We start from the raw sequence: 19,784 nt of genomic DNA on the forward strand, positions 1-19,784 counted from the left end.
GTACAATTTAATACACTTACATAACTTTTAACGAATCTAGTGCAATTAAGATGTAATTACTGTCACATGAATGTGATTACTTTTAATGAAGTCTCGATATTTCCACGTAGTTGCATGCATCATTATCACGAGTACCTAGTCATAATCAAGGTCCACATCTACATCTAATGTAATTAACCGCGAATTGTCAAGAATTTCCAGTGCTATTTGAAAAGGTTTATAAACAATAATTTACTACTTCTCTCTCATTTTAGCGTATTGGCGTTAATACAATACATAGTTAAAAGGTTCATAAACAATAATTTACTAACTACTCTCTAATTTTAGCGTATTGGCGTTAATACACGGTGTTATTTATACGTTATAAGCCGTGGTGGTCTAGTGGTTTGACCTATCGCCTCTCAAGCAGAGGGTCGTGGGTTCAAACCCCGGCTCGCACCTCTGAGTTTTTCGAATTTGATATGCGGAATTACATTTGAAATTAACCACGAGCTTTGTGGCGAAGGAAAACATCGTGAGGAAACCTGCACAAACCTGCGAAGCAATTCAATGGTGCGTCTGAAGTTCCCAATCCGCACTGGGCCAGCGTGGGAACTATGGCCCAAGCCCTCTTGTTCTGAGAGGAGGCCTGTGCCCAGCAGTGAGACGTATATAGGCTGAGATGGGATGGATTATTTATCTAGAAATTTTAGTATGATGGTACAGTTGGCATCAGATATATCGGAGCGGCCAAGGTGATCAAAAATATCGACACACGAACACTAATACATTAATAATAGAGTGCATGTGACGATATTTTTGACCACCTTGGCCGCTCCCAAATACCTGATGGCGACTGTATGTCTACCTAGTCCCTTAATCATAATCATCAATACTATAATATTATAAATGTGAAAGTGTGTGTTTTGTATGTTTGTTTGTATGTTTGTCCGGCTATCACATCAAAATGGAGCGACGGATCGACGTGATTTTTGGCATAGAGATAGTTTATGGGCCAGAGAGTGACATAGGCTACTTTTTATCCCGAAAGAATGCGGAGTTCCCGAGGGAACAGCGCGCGATAACCGAATTCCACGCGGGCGAAGCCGCGGGCAAAAGCTAGTTATTCATAAATTTGATCCAAAACTTTAATAATAAATATTTTAATTTTGTTTAGCTTTTTGTTTGGTCAGGCCTCCAAACAAACGTCTGCCTGAAGAGAAATTTCTTTTTTGTGGCGTCTACCAAGTTAAGCAAGGTATTTACTAACGAAATAACTAATAAGAACGTTAATTTACAATATTTTGTATAATTAAGAGTTAATCATCATCGTCATCAGCCTAGCAGTCCACTGCTGGACATAGGCCTGTTCCATGGCGCGACACAACACTCTGTCTTCAGCCCCTCGCATCCATCCGCCGCCAGCGACCCTCTTAAAGACCACCGTGCCTCAGGACGCCCTACCTACACTACGTTTTCCCGTCCGTATGGTCTCCATATAAAAATAAAAAGAACTAATCAAAGATACGAGTATCTTAACTAATCTATCTATCTATCTAACATATCTTTAAAACAGCAATTCTTGTATATTATATATTTCGGGGATCTCGGAAACGGCTCCAACGATTTCGATAAAATTTGGTATGTAGGGGGTTTCGAGGATGAAAAATCGATCTAGCTTGGTCTTATCTCTGAGAAAAACTTGTTATCGAGTTTTAGCCCGAGCAAAGCTCGGCCACCCAGGTACTAATAATAATCTAACAAATAAAATAAATAAATGAAAAAAAAAGTATTAATAATGCTCATCTTTGCGTCCAGTAAAAATCAAATAAAAACATACAAGTTTATACTCAGGCAGTATCTTACCGCACCGCCGCAAGCAGGATGAGTTGCCATTCGCAACTATCGATTCAGTCTGACACAGGCAAGCTATTCATTACGCTACGAGCTACGGCTACGAGCTACGGGCTACGAGCTACGGGCTACGAACTTTCGTAGCACTGTCGAGTCCTGATTCTGATTGCTCAATGAGGGCTATCGCGTATGAATTCCCCACTAGAGGCGCTAGTGTAGCGTGAGGTCTCCGAAATGTCAAATCTCATAGTTTTTGGGTGAGCTACGCGGGTTTATTTATAATTAGAATAATATTGTGAATATTTTGCAATATCTGAAATAATATGGCAAATATGGGTTCCGGGGCAATGAATGTCTGTGTTTTGAGACAGTTTTGTCTTTCGGAAACCTTTGTCCTCCCTTTTTTCCGAACAAAACGGGGACTTTACAACACTGCGGCATGCTCGATATTTTATGGTACGGTTTTAAGGTGTATTAAATATGCTTTTAATCTAAACTTTGTTTTCACGCCCGTAATAACAGACTTTGAAAGCCATACTTAAAAACCTCACGCAACAGTGCGCCATCTAGTGAGACAAAAAACGATAGCCCTCATTGGATTGAGCAAGGTTTGAAATGTAAAAGAGCTTAAAATGAGTTATTTAGCAACAATCTAACTTAAGGAAATGTTTTTAAGCATACTTTTTTTATAGCCCTTGATTATAAGCACTGCTCCGTGGGTAAATAAAAATCCACTTGTAAGGTAATTAACATTGCGGTTTGCATAGTATATCAGTCTTTTACATACATACAGACGCATAAACACACACTTTTATAATTGTTATTATAAGAATAAGAAACTTGACATTTAGTAAATAGATAAACAGATTTTTTACGTATACTCGAAAATTACACAACTTTGTCGTAGCTTAAAAGCTGTTTAACATTTTTTTACTAACGAAATTGCTTGAATCAAACCCCAAACCCAATAGGTTAAGATTGGATAGCTAACAGAAATGCGTGTCTGTTATTTTAGACTACTCTCTCTGACATACATATCCGTACAAATATTATATATCCTAAAGTGTGTGCGTGTTTGTATGTTTGTCCGTCTTTCACGTCGAAACGGAGCGACAGATCGACTTGATTTTTGGCATAAGGGTAGTTTATAGGCTAGAGAGTGACATAGGAAATAAAATAAAAATAGAAATAGAAACGTTTATTCGCTAATTCGAAAATACATATACATAGGCTACTTTTTATCCCTGAAAAATACACAGTTTCCGAGGGAAGAGCGCGCGATAATCAGATTCCACGCAGTCGAAGCCGCGGGCAAAAGCTAGTGTAAAAGAAACAAATTGAAGCCGGACAGTCGGTTAACTTTTCTTGTAAGTGAAAAGAATCCAAAAAACCATCTCAAATGCCCGCCAAATTCCATATCTCTTGACAATGCCAACAAAATGGCTCCACTCCTAAATCCCAGTACACACGTACGATGTATACAAAAGAATACAGTATACACATACACATTGTGTACTTGAAGCGTTTTGTCCACAAGAAGATTAAGTTGTAAGAGGATCAGTCTTCCTTGTGTTAGGGAATAAAATATTCGCTAAATTAGTTTTGCTCCGTTCCGCTTGTATTTGACGCGTAATTTTAGGTAGTTTTTTTGGGTTTGTTGGGTTTTGACAAATTGCAGAATAAATGCAGAATACATGAACATTTGCAAATAAGGTCGCGGGTGAGCAAAGTTATTGTTTTAGTTCATTGATATGGACCTCCGCAAAGTAACGCCTGATTCAATAACTTATGTAAATTATTTTAGTAAAACTGCGCTTCCTCTTTATAAATGCTATCCTAAATAACAAAAAATTAAGATATGTACAGTAAGTATAATCAGAGTATTTATTTTTGTAGTAACAACAAATGAGAGGAACATTTTTTTTGTTATTTTACGAGTTCCTTATTATTTTGTTTATTAACTTTAAGACATTTTTAAAAACCTTTTGTCGATCAGATTCTATAAAAAATCAACCACTATTTATTTTACAAATAAAAGTTCTTGTTATAAAGCACTTTATACGATTCGACGTTAATTTTTTATCGAAAATACAAACTGAGACATTGATGCACAGAAAAACCAGAAAAAGAGACCAGCACTGGGAATCGAACCCACTGCTGGACACAGTGCTGCTACAGTGGTGTAGGGGTTATAGCACGCAGCACAGATTGCTGAGGACCTGGGTTCGATTCCCAGTGCTGGTCTCTTTTCTGGTTTTTCTGTGCATCAATGTCTCAGTTTGTATTTTCGATATGGTTTCACGGGATACCCGTAAAAGTAACAAATTTGGAGTTGAAATAAAAAGTACAAAAATACTCCACTCCAAAAAACCAATCATAAGTTAATTTTTTATTCTTTCCCTCTAATGTCGAATAAAAAAAAATGTACCTATTTTTATATGTATCGAAGATCGATGTGATCGTACTTTTAGTTGACCGTACATCGCATTGTTATTCAACCTACATAAGTATACATAATTTCAATCGAATTCAATAATACCTCTTGTAAATGCATACAAATTTACTTGCAAGATTTGACCCAAACAAAAAACAACAACAAAAAAGCTAAATAAAAGCTTAGCAGATGGCCCGAATACCGAGGAAACATCGCTGCTTAACGTTGCTTAATTACTGAATTAAAAAACACTACTACCCCATGCGTGTATCCCCGACTTTGACGTACATTACGGGGATAGTAGTATCGCGTGTGTGCCCGGCATTAACGTTAAGCTGACGTGTAACGCTGCCTAATGAATAATACCGCTACGTAAACATGCCTTCTTAAATTCGTAAGCGAATTCTTAAATTCGCTTTTTCGTTTTAGTTTTTGTATTTTTTTTTATTCGACTGTTTGGCAAACGAGCAAGTGGGTCTTCTGATGGTTAGAGATCACCACCGTTCATAAACATCTGCAACACCAGGGGTATTGTAGATGCGTTACCAACCTAGAGGCCTAAGATGGGATACCTCAAGTGCCAGTAACTTTACCGGCTGTCTTACTCTACACGCCGAAACACAAAAGTGCAAGCACTGCTGCTTCACGGCAGGATTAGCGATGGACTTAGCAGTGGATTAGGACGGTATGTTTTTTGATAGAAGGTATTTATTTCAGTGTATTTATTAACGATTGTTTATTTTGATCTCGTTTAAGTCGCAATTTCCTTCAAAATGTTGAGCAATAACAAGCTAATGTAATACTGGGTGTGGCCTGTAACACGGGCAAATAATTAAAATTAAAACATTATCGTACTCTTCAAACTGAACAACATTAGTTCAGCGACTTTTAAAAATATTTTTTTATTTTTATTTTTATCACACTTTAAACTTTATGCAAAGCGGTAACGTTTCGTGTGCTCTGCCTACCCCATTTGGGAATACGGGCGTGATGTTTGTGTGTGTGTGTGTGTGTAAACTTTATTCGAAGAAGCAATGTTAAGCAAAAGGTCAGCAAAAAGCATCAGCAAGTGTACAATAAAATACTTAAGATATTCTGCTCATAATAATATGTTTGTACTTTAGATTTAATTTGATAGTGCTGCAATTCAGTGCTGTGTGCAGAGGCCCCAATCTCCCAAGCCCTCTTATTTCGAAAGAAGGCCTGTGCCCAGCAGTTGCAAGAAATAACTTAAGCTACTTAAAAAAAACTCGTTACTCAAAACAGATAATCTTTCCGAGTGAACTTTATGAACATTATGTCAAGGTTCAATTTTGTGGACGTGTTGATATTAGATACGAGATTTTTTAAAAGTAGTGACGTAATGCGAGTTGCTCTTTGATAAAGGCCCAAACATTTTATAAATGTGTGAAGCTGATCCGACCAAAAAAATAGGAAAGAAATACGTCCAATAACAAAAAAGGGAATGAAAACGTGATAATTTATTTTTCCAATTTCTAAAAACCATACCTCGCGATGACATTGTTATTGCGGGGAGTGTTGCCAATTTCCGCTAAAACCAAGAAATAGGATATGACAGACGGACGGACAAAAACACGAGTCATTATCGTTTTAATATTAATCAAGGGGCGAGTGGTGACTGGCAGTTTGAACTGCTTTTAGCGAAGTTGAGTCAAACGGTACTACGGGAACTCGATGGGAAGTGGAAGATAGAGTCGAACGCACTGAAAGTATTGGATATGTAAATATGATAAGAGTACCTAATTTGAAGGATTTAAGGAGCAATCATGTTAACACATACACAATTTAGAACATTACAAAGGCTTTTTATTGTTCTGAAATCTGTTATGTCTGTGTAAATTAAAGAATTATACATACAAACACACATACCTTGTTTAGATGCAAAATGTATGGTGGTATTGGTTTACTTACTACCGAGCTAATCCTGACCACTTAGGTATTTTTTTTTAATTACAACATTGCAAAATTATTTTAATAAGTATGACAAAACGTTTGGACTAATAATACAGAAAAAAGAAAATATTACATTTAAAAAATTGGAGAAGTCTTAAATTTGAAAGAACGAGAGAGTATAATTTACCTAAAAACCAAAGAGTTTGTGAAAAACCCAATGTGATTTTCAACTTATTTTACACAGCTATTCAAATGCACGTTATCTGACAATCAATTCGCCAAAAATAATAAGACAGTCTGATCAGCCGAAATATAAAATAAATTGCTTTTTAACTTTTTACTAGAAAAGGCATATTATTCGATTCAAGAATATTTAAATGAAAGATGATAAATTTATACTATAAAATATTTAATCACAAAACATGCATGACGTATTATTGAATGCCTATATATTTGTATGCCGCATGGCGCAACACAGTGACAGTATGTAGGTATTTTACTCATAAGATCTCTGTACTACCTGTTTTGACAAATAAAATGATTGATTGATTGATTGAACGCCACTTGTAAAAAAATTCTACGTCGTAACTCGTGAAACAGATAACAAACTCCACAATTCCAAGAAACAAGTTAAGTCGATGATCTAAAACCCCTAGTAGTGTCCATGACAAGGCAAAGTTGTAAGCACCCATATACTGCGAAACTTATCTTAGGAGTTGGGCGTTATCTCCAAGTTGGTAGCATTGGAAGCCTAAAATGTTTAATCTCGTCTTCAAATGTACGGCTCTGATTGGGTTAAGTGAAAATTGAATTCGAAACTTTTTGTTGCGACTTTTTTTTTCAATTTGGGACTGGCCAGATTTTTTGTTCCTTTTTAAGAAAGAGTTTGAATTAAATAGAACTCTTTATTCGAAATGGCTCGTTTTAGAGGAGGACAAATATCTTAAATTGTAGGTAGCTATATCTTTTAAAAGATAAGGATGTTTACAAATTCTTAATGAAAAAAAAAATACTTTGTTACCTACCACAAATGGTGAAGTAACTACTTTAATCCGCTCTGGGTCATATTTGGGGTTTGTGTTGTATAATTATTTACTTGTATGATGACAAGTAGGTATTATTAAAATGTCGCCAAGAAAAATGTACCCTGTCATAAAAATATGTTCTTACATTTAAAGTTCTCTGCCTTGACTAAATAATCTACTTTTAACGCACTATTTGAACATAAACTCATCAATCTTTACTCAATCTCCTCAAACTTGTTAACTATTTTCAAATTGAACAAAGCACCATCTATCTTCAGCGTAACAAAATATTTACTACACGCCCGGACACAAAATTAATAAATCATAAACATGTGACAAGACACTATAAATCTACGTTAATGCGTATATGAACTCATATATTCAGTATTCAGTAGTAATCAGGATAACTGCTCGATATTCTAAATGTGAAAGTTTACTGTTTTATGACATATAAGGTGGAAAACAAGCACGTGTTATCCTGATGGTAAGTGAGATATGGATCGAATACACACAGCATTATAGAACTGCAGACGCGTTGCCAGCCTTGAGAGGCTTGAGAGCTAAATTAGATACAGTATAACAGCTATACCACAGCTATACTGTGAATTTCGCTCGGGACTCGGCGGTGTTCTATGTGTTCCTGAAGATTCAAATGAGAATGAAAGAGAAAACCGATCTTTAGTTTCAAATTCCGAGCGACATTAGCTAACTAGTTTAAGTGTAGGTCTTTATGAGATGTCTTGACAAATTGACACAATCACTGATATGCAGCTGCAAATAAAGAAATCATATATCTTAGGTCAAACTAACTTCATAAGGTTGTTAAATAAAGTATTCACTAGTTGTTATTTATTTATATAGAAAAATTTGGGTACGACGAGCGAAGCGAGGAGTGGTTAGTATTCATTGTGATCACGACGCACGAGCCGAGCGAGCGAAGCGAGCGTGCCGCGGCAGCGGCCGGCGAAGTGCCAGAACCGATATGGCGGCGTTTCATGATATGCCTAGGAATTTCATGATCTGCCTAAAATGGCCATGAAATGGCGGCGTTTCATGATATGCCTAGGAATTTCATGATCTGCCTAAACGTCACTAGGCAAATCGCTAAACGGTGAGTTATGAACGATATGGCGGATGTCCCTGAGCCAATTCATGAAATGGCGGCATTTCACGATATGCCTAGGAATTTCGTGATCTGGCGGATTTAACGATCGGCCGCCGACATAGATAAAAGTAATAAATTAATAAAAATATTTTTTACAATTATTTCATTATGTTTCACTGCACCGTTTAGTCCCCAAACTGCCATATTGTGACGTCATTGCATTAAAAAAATCTAAGATTTCATTGAGCAAACGTCCTGCTACTAAAAAAATAACATAAGCTAATCTATTGGCTAATCTAGAACTTTTTAGAAGACCCTTTAACTACAAACATAAAACCGCAAGCAAAACCCCACTCCGTAGAACCCCGAACGCTTACAGAGTTCTCACTTAACATGCGTTTATTTGCGTTTACGCGTCATAAATTGGAATTACGCCGGCGAATTACCGCGATTACTTTGAATTACAGTTAAATTACGCTCGAATTATAATTTTGTTACGCGCCGCGCTATCGGTAGGCGTTATGGTAATTTCAGGTTAAATTCTCCATTAAAATTCACGTTGAGTTGATGACGTATTCACTTGTAGCTACAAGAATACAATCTACTATTAGGACCATCAAGGTTGATCATTGATCTCTATAATCCTCAAGGAATTGCCTTCAGCCTAAATACGCCACACTGCTGGGCACATGTCTCCTCGCAAAATTGAGGCCATTGGGTGTAGGTACAATTTATTTAAAGTTAGATAAAAATTAGGGATGCAACGATATTTCTATTACGATACCGATACGAATGACGAATGCATCGTAATAGCGAATACGATAACTAATAATTGATTATTTTATTTACATTTCATTTCATTTAGTAGCTCCCACATTTTTTTTTACTCTTAAACTCACTCTTTGTCGGACCCTAACTGGTTACATATACTCCTCTCTACTCAAAGGTTGACTGGTAGAGATCCCTTAAAGGGACAAGTCCGCCTTTGTACAAGTATCTCAAAGTTTGTCAATTGTGTTTTGTTTCTTTTCTTTTGTACAATAAAGAGTTTACATACATACACATACATTTAATAAAACAAGACAATTGAGGAAAATCAAATTTAAATAGGATCAAACCAGCTTCTGTAGATTCGAAAAGATTGTTTTCCACAGCTGGTTTAATCCGGCTTACAAAACCGGACCGGTGCCGGTTTACGGTACGCACAAAAACAATAAATAAATACTACAACAATACCAGCGCGAAAAACTAATGTCTGTGTCAGTAGCCAACGTCAAAAATATGAATGATGGCTGTCATTAGTGTTGCCAGCGGAAACATCGATGCTGTCTTGCCTTCCCTTTCAAAAAAATTACATCAAACTAGTTTTAAGGATCGTTTTAAATCGTAATACTTTTTGCAATACCGATGATCGCCAAAAATAACGATAAACTGCGGTTTACGATTATCGGCATCGTTGCATCCCTAAAAAAAAACATCGAAAATACGACAATGAATACAATACAATACAAATTAAGTTTCAATTCACCTATGACACCTATTACCTATACCTAAAAAGCCGTGGTGGCCTAGTGGTAAAAAGCCGTGGTGGCCTAGTGGTTTGACCTATCGCCTCTCAAGCAGAGGGTCGTGGGTTCAAACCCCGGCTCGCACCTCTGAGTTTTTCGAAATTCATGTGCGGAATTACATTTGAAATTTACCACGAGCTTTGCGGTGAAGGAAAACATCGTGAGGAAACCTGCACAAATCTGCGAAGCAATTCAATGGTGTGTGCGAAGTTCCCAATCCGCACTGGGCCCGCGTGGGAACTATGGCCCAAGCCCTCTTGTTCTGAGAGGAGGCCTGTGCCCAACAGTGGGACGTATATAGGCTGGGATGATGATGATGATGACACCTATTTCCAGATTTTACTCACCATAAATTTTAATATACATCATGCTTCGAGTTCAAGAGTTGCAAAATATTCCAAAGCTACGGTTAGTACCCGTGTTACCAAAAACACGTGACGGCTGCGAGCCCTTACTCAGCCGCAATTTGAATTTGCCGCAGCACGGTGCAAGGCTGAGGTCGCACTGAACAAAATCATCATAATTACCGCAAATATTCTAGTGTTTTACATGCTATTTTTTCACAATAATTAAACTCTGCTGTGACTGTATTGCTTATGGTAAAGGATTAGAGATAGCAGTTACTGAGACAGCTTTACTATAATATAGTACGTAAAATATCTTCGTCATCGTCACTCGGAAGACGTTCACTGTATGGCCTCCTAGGGGGGAGGCTATTGTTGGCCAGTAGACATTTTCCAGCTCATGATGATTATGAAAGAAAGAAAGAAAGAAAGAAAGAAGACATTTATTCACTTACACAGAAGACACACATATACAGCAAAAAATATATATATTTTATATGAGTAGAATTTATAAAAGTTTAAAGCAGTACATTCAAAATTATAATATACATAACACTTGTTATGCATAAATACGTCCCTACAATTTGTACGGAACCCTTAGAACGCGAGTCCGACTCGCACTTGATCGTTTTTTAATCATATTTTCGGAATATGGCATAACAGAGTTTACAAAACAGCAGTCTTCGAGAAACGCCGCCGGCAATTCGAAACAACCATGTTTTGGTTGTTTACATTTAATTCCGCGCTCAGTGAGTCCCTGGCTTAAGGGCGACGGATTATCTCATCTCTGACAAATGTCGGTAGCTACGGTTACAGTGACAGACGGACAGACGGCGTGTTTGTCCGCCGTTACTGTTGGGATGATGTATAAATGTATAAACAAAGGACACAATGGTACAGGGCTTAGGCCACTACATAGGCACATGGTTACGAATAATGCTTTTGAATGTTTTAGAGTATGCTGTAGAAAAAAATGGAAATGGTATACGTTATACATACGTATAATATCTTATCGATTTATCTTATACATTTACTTAAGCAAGAAATCCTTGTTTATCTGTTTCAGGTACTTGAAAAAAAGGCTCTAAGGAATTCGACGAAATGTTAGGGCTTTTCTGGGACGAAAAATCAATCTAGTTTCTGAGTCTGATATTTTTGAGATATCACAAGATTTCAAATTTTAGCGCATACGAAGCCAAATCGCCCTGATACTATTTTATTATGAATAGCTGATGGTTACAAATCAAAAAGTTCAAGACGAAATGATTTAGGATCTAACTAGTTCTTACACACGGCTTCACTCGTGCTCGGTCTGAGAGTATAATTTAAATTCCGACTTCCGAATAATCGTTTTCGTTAATGTTAAATACACTTGCGCATAATCAAGGGCTTGTTTCAGCACTCAATGATATTTTTAGTGACATTTTTTTATCTGGATGCCGTCTCTGTTTATTCCGACAAAACAAACAAAGACAGCATCACAGAAATTTGAGGCTAATTTCATCAAAATTGCTGTTACGTAAACTGTGGATGCCCCTTAGCAGAATTACAATGAGATTACTACACAATTCACTTTTAATTCCAAATCTTAAGCATAATATGGACATAGGCCCGCAAACAATGCCTCTTATCGGTCCTATGACCGCCCCTAAACAAAGCCCTGGCAAGATTAATTGTCAATTGTCACCACTGTCCAGCTACACACTTAATTTTGCCACCAACTCATAGGAATCTAAATCGTAAACCGACACCCAAAAGGTTAGGCGTTTCAGTCGGTGAATTAATAGAATAATGTGACGCGATGGTCGATTATTATTGTTTTGGTTGCTTGGGATATTTCTTGAGAGATTCAATCACTTCCTTGAGTGAGTAGAGCTTTGACTCTTGGTAGGCTCTGAAAGCAAGTTGCTATTAGTGTAATATTATTGTAAATATTATTGTTTGAAACTATTTATTTACTTTTTGGTTAAATACTAACAAAATTGGGCGGGTTACATCGCTCGAAGAAGTGATAACCGTTGGGGGAGAAAAGTCCTCGAGTGGCGGCCATAAACCGAAAGACGAAGCGTTGGCAGATCTCTCACTGGATGGACAGAATATCCTGAGAATCGCGGGCAACGGGTGAATGCAAGTGGCGAGTTTTTGTTCATTGTAGAGTCCTAAGGGGAGGCCTTTGTTCAGCAGTGGACGTCCTCCGGCTGATGATGACTAACAATATTAATGAATTTATATTAGAATTGAGTTTTTTCATTTCGTAGTCACTTATTATTACTTTGCAGGTGATAGGACCAAGGTGCAAGGTCTGCCCGGATTGCTACCACCATCTTGCTCGCTAATCCTGCCGTGAAGCAGCAGTGAGGCATCTAGGTTGGCAACGCATCTGCAATAACCCTGGTATTGCAGATGTTTATGGGCGGTGGTGATCTCTTACCATCAGGAGACCCACTTGCTCGTTTGCCATCCGGTCGAATAAAAAAAAATTTTGAAGCAGCACCTGTATTTTCTTTAGCGTCTATGTAAATTTTCCAATCTTCTTCAACTGACACTAGATTTTGGTCGTTATCAATGCGGAGCTCTGGGCTCGCCAAATATTAGCCTCGGAAATTGGTTATTGCCCGGTCGAGGAACCGTTAAATTACTGCCATCCCTTGGTCAACAGCTATAAACTAAATAAACTATAAATTGTTTAACGGTAAGGCTATTCAGCAGTACTCGTAACAAGAAATTAAGTTTTAAGTACCAGGCCACCGAGATTTGTCATTTTTTTTAAATACGCCACGTCCGAACCTTATTAAAATTGGAAAAACATGAACCAAACTGATACAGAAAGAGAGACGTTGCGATAAATATCAAGAAAATATCAAATGGTGAAGCAGGATGTAGGCAAAGTATCATCTTATTGCTATTATAACTCGTAAATGCACTGTCGCTAACGCAATGAGGGCTATCGTTTTTTGTCTCACTAGATGGCGCACTGTTGCGTGAGGTTTTTAAGTATGGCTTTCAAAGTCTGTTATTACGGGCGTGAAAACAAAGTTTAGATTAAAATCATATTTAATACACTTTAAAACCGTACCATAAAAATATCGAGCATGCCACAGTGTTGCATAGTCCCCGTTTTGTTCGGAAAAAAGGGAGGACAAAGGTTTCCGAAAGACAAAACTGTCTGAAAACACAGACATTCGTTGCCCCGGAACGCATATTTGCCATAATTACTTTCAGATATTGCAAAATATTCACAAAACTATTCTAATTATAAAAAAAACCCGCGTAGCTCACTCAAAAACTATGAGATTTGACATTTCGCAGACCTCACGCTACACTAGCGCCTCTAGTGGCGAATTCATACGCGATAGCCTCATTCAAACTCATAACAGGCCCGTACTCTATTACATAAAATGTAATTAGCAACCTCTATGATATACACAAAGTCATAAAGCCACTGTGTTTGACATTGGGACGATGCAATTTGAGCTACGTAATTAGCGGACAAATTAAACTGCTAAAATCGTAATAGCCAATTTAAATTGCTCGAAAATACGTGTTTTCCAAGTAATGAGACCAAGCTAGACTAGATCGATTATTCGTCCCGAATACCCTGATATTTCATCAAAATCATTAGAGCCTCTTCCGAGCTTCCCGAAATATAATAAATATACAACAATTGCTCGTTTAAAGTTACAATATATGTAGAGTGCTTAGCTGTGTAGTGAAATTGTCAGTCGACCTAGTGGGAGGTCTTTCAACGCTTCGCCTTCCGGTTCATTCGCAATATTAATATCATTTCATGTAACTAATCTATTCATTTTTTTTTTCATTTTAATTACAAATATTTTCACTGCTCTGTGTCAATCCCAACAAACTAAACATGATTCAAATTTGGATTACATCATTTGATGATACTTTACTACATAAAATAATAATACATATTCACAAGTTTGTTATTTCGTTGAACAAACGATCTGCTAAAAAAATACACTTGAATTTTAATGAAACGTCGTTAATAACCTAAGCTAAAAAATAATTATTAACACCCTATTTTGCTAACGGCACTTGATTATTGGATAGCCATGGGATCTCTACTATTAAAAGAAAAAAATTTGATAGTACGAAATATTCAAGACGGTATACGACCTATAACATAACGTGACCTTTAAAACTAGTAGGCTCAGTAATCAGAATCTGTAGACCCCATGGAAAACCTCAAAACAGACAACAACAGTGGTGCACAATTTATAAAGTAATCAAAAGACTGAATCAACACTATGTACCGTATAATTTTCGAGGCTACTCACTAAATTTGATGAGAATCGGCTAAAAACAAACAACTGGGCAGCTGCACACACGAAAGAATGACCAACTTGCCCAAGCTTAAATGGAGTCCGCTCGCTCGATCACCTATCGTTCCAAAATATCATTAAAAGCGCTTTATAATTTCAAGTTATCCCGACCTCAACACACGCCGCTAAATGTAGGTATTCATATCAATCCATGTTGGTTGCGCAATAACTGCACTCCGTTCCGTGCGTATTTTACTGGAAAACTTAATTTGGCCAAAGCAGGCCGTGATATACGAGCGGAGCCAGGTTACCGGCGGAAAAATACATTTATATCCCTTTGATTTACAGCCGGATGCGTTAATTAGTTGATATCGGCTTATTTCGAGAATTTAGGCAACAGTTTGTTAATTAACAAAAGGGTTATTTTAATTTGAAACGATAGGTACGGATAGGGTTTTGTATTTGGGATGATTTTGAAATATTGCGACGTTAGGGCGGACTCGATCCAATTTGAGATACTAACTCCACATAGGGTGTTTAAAAATGCAATGCCGCATTGAATATTTATTGTCTCTGTTGGGGTTTGTTAATGCAATTCTCTATGTATCATCCCATTTATTATTAGTAAAATTGATATTTAATTTCGCTTTATGCAATGTTTCGAACGAAAACCTTTATTTATTTTATTCATTAAAATAAAGTATGCTAAAAGGTGGTTCTCAAATCCTACTTATTTAGTTACTACCGAAACTCCTACCAGTGTTTTTTGTTATTTTTAAAATTCAAATTTATTCATTTACTCACCGCAAGAACTATTACGCAAGTAGTTTTACATTACTGCTCCGCGCGGAAATGGATTCATCAGTGATGGAGCCAATGCGGCAATATAACGCTAACCTGTAAATTGATCAACACAAAAGCTACGGCACTGACCGATAGATCGCCGCCGTAGAAAGGGTGTATGACGAAGGTCTCGTTCCCTATGTGGATGACGCCGGACACGCCGTTGCACGTATGAAACGCCGCAGAGGCACCCGGGTAGTCCTTTACCGTTCCGTGGTAGTAACAGTGCTCGATTTCCTGAGAACAAAGAGTTTATTAAGCTTTCTGAAATTATAGCTGAAAGTCAAATAATCATATCTGAGGCTGGCAATATTCTTCGCCAATACGAGTACCAATCTGAGCAATTAGCATATACAGTTATTTTTGATGTTTTGAAAACAGCATTTAAAAAATCCGTCCAAGTGCGAGTTGGACTCGCGCACACAGGGTTCCGTACCTCTATACAACATTCATCAGACATTAGCAAAAAACGGCAAACTCAACGGCGAAATCTTTGTAATAGAGTATCCGTTTTTACCCTTTGGGCACGGAACCCTAAAAAAAAATTAAGCTCTCGTGACACATAATATGTGAAAAATCATATTTGATCTTCCAAAAAGATCAAAACTAGTGCGACTGTTCCTGACATAGTGAGTTCGTGACATAAGTGAAATCGTGAGTTACACGATATAAGGTTAAGGTATACCGTAGGCGACGGGCTAGCAACCTGTCACTATTGTACCGTTTTTGTCAAACTTTAAACCTAAAATTGCTAAAGGTGGCTCCGAAGCGGTAACATTTCGTGCGCTGTGCCTACCCCATTTGGGAATACAGGCGTGATGTTTGTGTGTGTGAGTTACACTGTTAAATTTTTGTAATCTCCAAGTTAGTTTACGAATTTTGGCAGCCAGGGTATATCGTCGTATCCTACGATAAGAGCCACTATCACCATAAGGGCTTTTAGTTTTTATTGTAAAATTGAATTCTACACATCAAGATACATGTTTATAACTTAAAATTATAATTTTAATATTTTTTTATTAAATAGTAAAAAAATAATTTTAAAAAGCCACAATTACGTATGTCTCACTTCTAACGCGGAGTAAAGCCAGAAATACGCTGCTGTCCTTATTCGCCGTGCAAAAAGGAGACACGCGGGTGCGACGAGGGGGCGCAAGCGCCGTTTCGGCGGTACTCGGCGGACAGCGCCGGAAGAGTGGCGTGCATTCGTAATGCTTATTTCATTTGTAAGATCATCTATTTTTTCGTTAATTGACAATGAAAACCATAAAACGAATCATCGTGGACTTACACTAGTGAAAATAGTTACAAAGGATGGCGCTGAACAAAAGAAGTAAACACCAAGTAAATTTAGCGAAATTGATTTATAAAGTTTTTTCATTATTCAGATTCTGTTTATTACTTATTTTAGGTTTACTTTTGTATTATTTATTTTTTTTAGGTTACTTATTTATATATTTACATACTTTAATGAAGAAATTCACACAATTTAATGAAGTAGTTAATATTACCTAGAATAAAGCCCGAACGGCTACTGCGGTCTTCTATCGCGTAATAGCTCAATTTTATTTGTATAGCAAATGTGTGGCCACAATTGCGGTAGTGTCCTTTTTCTATGTACGAATTATGTTTTGTTGAATTATTGCTCAAATATTCGCTTTTTTAAAGATATATTTGGGCAGTTTACTAACATTTCGGCTTCAAAGAATGAACATAATTGCTTTTTGATAACAATAATTATTTGGAAGGTGTGATTTTACATGTCTGATTTTTGGGTTCTTATGGCACTTGAGGCCTTTTTCGCTGTATATTTTGGCATTATTATATCTATTTACCTTCTAATTTCTTGTCAGTCGGCCAATAGGCTAGAATATTATTCTCTTATGGTTTCTTATAAAATTCGGCATGGTTTCTGTGAATGTTTTATTATTAATAATATTTTGCCTGTGCTTTTTAATTTATATTTACAGAAAAAATAAAACGAGAAGTCTCAAGTAGAACCTGAAAAGAACAAGATCTAGATTATTTGTTTAACAATCGGGACCATATTTTAGACAAAAGAAAATAAAGATTACCTAAGCATATTTTTTTAAAGACATCGTTTCAGTATTTCTTATTATTTACAGACCGTCACAGACAACAACAGCGGGTTTGATGTTGAAACAAACCAAATTAATCGCAGATTTTTTTCAAAGCTACAACACATAAATAGAAGACAAATTGATGAAGACCGAATTTTAAATAAAACGAAAAAAAATATTGGTGATATAATGTTGAAAACTTTCCAGGAGCAACACCGAAGTTTTCTTCAACTTGAAAAAGTTTAACTTTCTGCTACTGCTGAATTGTTTTCGCCTGATGACATCACCGAAGAAAAAACTGGCGAAAATGTAGAATGTGCAATGATTAAAAGACAATTTTGGAGTTTAGCTCAATTCCGTGTCAGAATGAAAATTTTATCCTTGTAGAAAACAAAAAGAAACCGATGAAGTTCTAGATGATATAGTTATGCAGAGAGAAGAAATTATTCGTAATTTTTTCTTCGACGATGACATTATGCAAAAATAATTCAGTAGGTATAGGTTAGTAGCGAGAAGTTGAAGGTTTTCAAGTTGACAAAAACTTCGGTGTGACTCCGGGAAAGTTTCCAAAATTATATCACCAACATTTTATTTTTTCGTTTAATTTGTACAATGACGGCTACTGCTTTTTAATGCATCTGAGTTTTATTTAAAATTCAGTCTTCATCAATTTGTCTTCTATTTATGTGTTGTAGCTCTGACAAAAATCTGCGCTGCGATTAACTTGGTTTGCTTAAACATCAAGCCCGCTATTGTTGTCGGTAACAGTCTGTAAATATTCAGTCAAAGTCAAAATATCTTTATTCAATTTAGGCTATAACAAGCACTTATGAATGTCAAAAAAAACTTTCACCACATTAAGAAATAATGAAACGTTGTCTTTAAAGAAATGTAGTTAATCTTTATTTTCTTAACTTACACTGTCCAATATTTGGTCCCTATTACCAATTAATATACTTAGTTACGATTTTCGCGACGACTAGAAAACAATAACGACTTATATAATAAAAGGCGAATAGAGGGAAAAGGAGTGTAGTTACAAATATTGCAAGAGCAAGCACGGACCCTATAAAAGTGAATAAAGACAAGTATCTTTGTATCAATCAAAAAATAAAATAAAAAAAAACCTGAAGGATTTCATGACTTTTTTACAACGTTACCTCATGAGAAAAGAGGTGTTGCTACTGCGGGTGATACAGACGATGAGAAAGAATAAGGAAAGATCCCCAATGAGTACTGAAGACTGAGTAAATAATAATGTGCAATTTTATTTTTATATTAAGAGCGTAGAGAATATTTTGAGTTTCAGAAGTTAAATATTTATTTTAAGTATGTTTTTTTTAGTTTCACTTATGCTTCCTTAATGGGACTTGTTTTATTTTAGGGAATCACTGTGGCTACGTACCTACGCTTTATGATTTAAAAAATCTTAGAAAATAAAAATAAAATATTTTTCTTATTTGCCACTTCTTTCTGTATTACAAGAAAAATACTAAAATTAAAAAATGTTGAAACGCAAATATTTTAACAACTACAATTTGGTCCTAATGGTAGTTGTGGCCTCGAATTTTTCGACGATAAAAGGCACAATGTAGCTTATGGCCCTTTAAAACTCATTTAGTCCGACGAAAAAGGATTTAAAGGACAAAATCTATCTATAATGTATCATTAAGAACATAAATTTTGTTTTAACAGAACCCTAGAACCCTAATACACATTATTTAATTGCAAAATTATCTATTCGCTACTTATATTTTGAAAGAAACACAAAAATGCTTCTCCTGAAAAGTGAGCATTTTGTAATTGTGGCTCTTATCGTAGGATACGACGATATGTTTGTATAAAGTATTACTATTTAAAATTAAGTTTTTGAAATTAATAGTTTTATCATTTGTTTTTGAAGTAGGTAGGTACATGGCCACCTTGATTGATACAATTTTTCAAAAGGTAGCATATCTCTTTCAGTGTGTTATTTTCTACTGTTATGCACCTTGAAAATTTACATGCACGTTTAGTTAATACTAAAATTGCGTCAGCAAAAACATAATACTTAAAAATTCGCCATCCAATATCAGATGAAACGAAACGATATTAAATTTATAATTCATCTAGAATCCGTAATCTCTCATAATGGCACCGACCGCTATTCATAGCTAATAATAACCAAAACACGAGCGACGTTAAAAATTACAAAATTCAATAAAATACTCAGAGGGAGAAATTTTGCGCTAGGCGGGTCTAATTTATCATTCACAAGCAAGGTCCTTTTGCGGAGACGTCGGAGTGGGGCTGCAAAGAGACAAGAGATGCGGAGGGTACAAACTTTTTACCCGGCTGCCCGAAGGAGAATTACATTT

The 19,784-nt window shown here is 36.3% G+C and overlaps 1 protein-coding gene across 1 annotated transcript in view; it reads right to left on the reverse strand.

The window, feature by feature from the left end:
* Window positions 1-14,594: 14,594 nt before the first annotated feature.
* Window positions 14,595-19,784, reverse strand: part of LOC141427743 (disintegrin and metalloproteinase domain-containing protein unc-71-like) — a 477,668-nt gene continuing 472,478 nt past the window's right edge. The window contains exons 9-10 of the mRNA XM_074087335.1: window positions 15,437-15,583; window positions 14,595-14,621 (exon numbers count right to left, since the gene is read on the reverse strand). Coding sequence (XP_073943436.1) covers window positions 14,595-14,621; window positions 15,437-15,583 — 174 coding nt within the window. The remainder of the gene's footprint in view (window positions 14,622-15,436; window positions 15,584-19,784) is intronic.

The sequence above is a fragment of the Choristoneura fumiferana genome, chromosome 5, assembly GCF_025370935.1.
Source record: "Choristoneura fumiferana chromosome 5, NRCan_CFum_1, whole genome shotgun sequence".
Taxonomy (NCBI): domain Eukaryota; kingdom Metazoa; phylum Arthropoda; class Insecta; order Lepidoptera; family Tortricidae; genus Choristoneura; species Choristoneura fumiferana.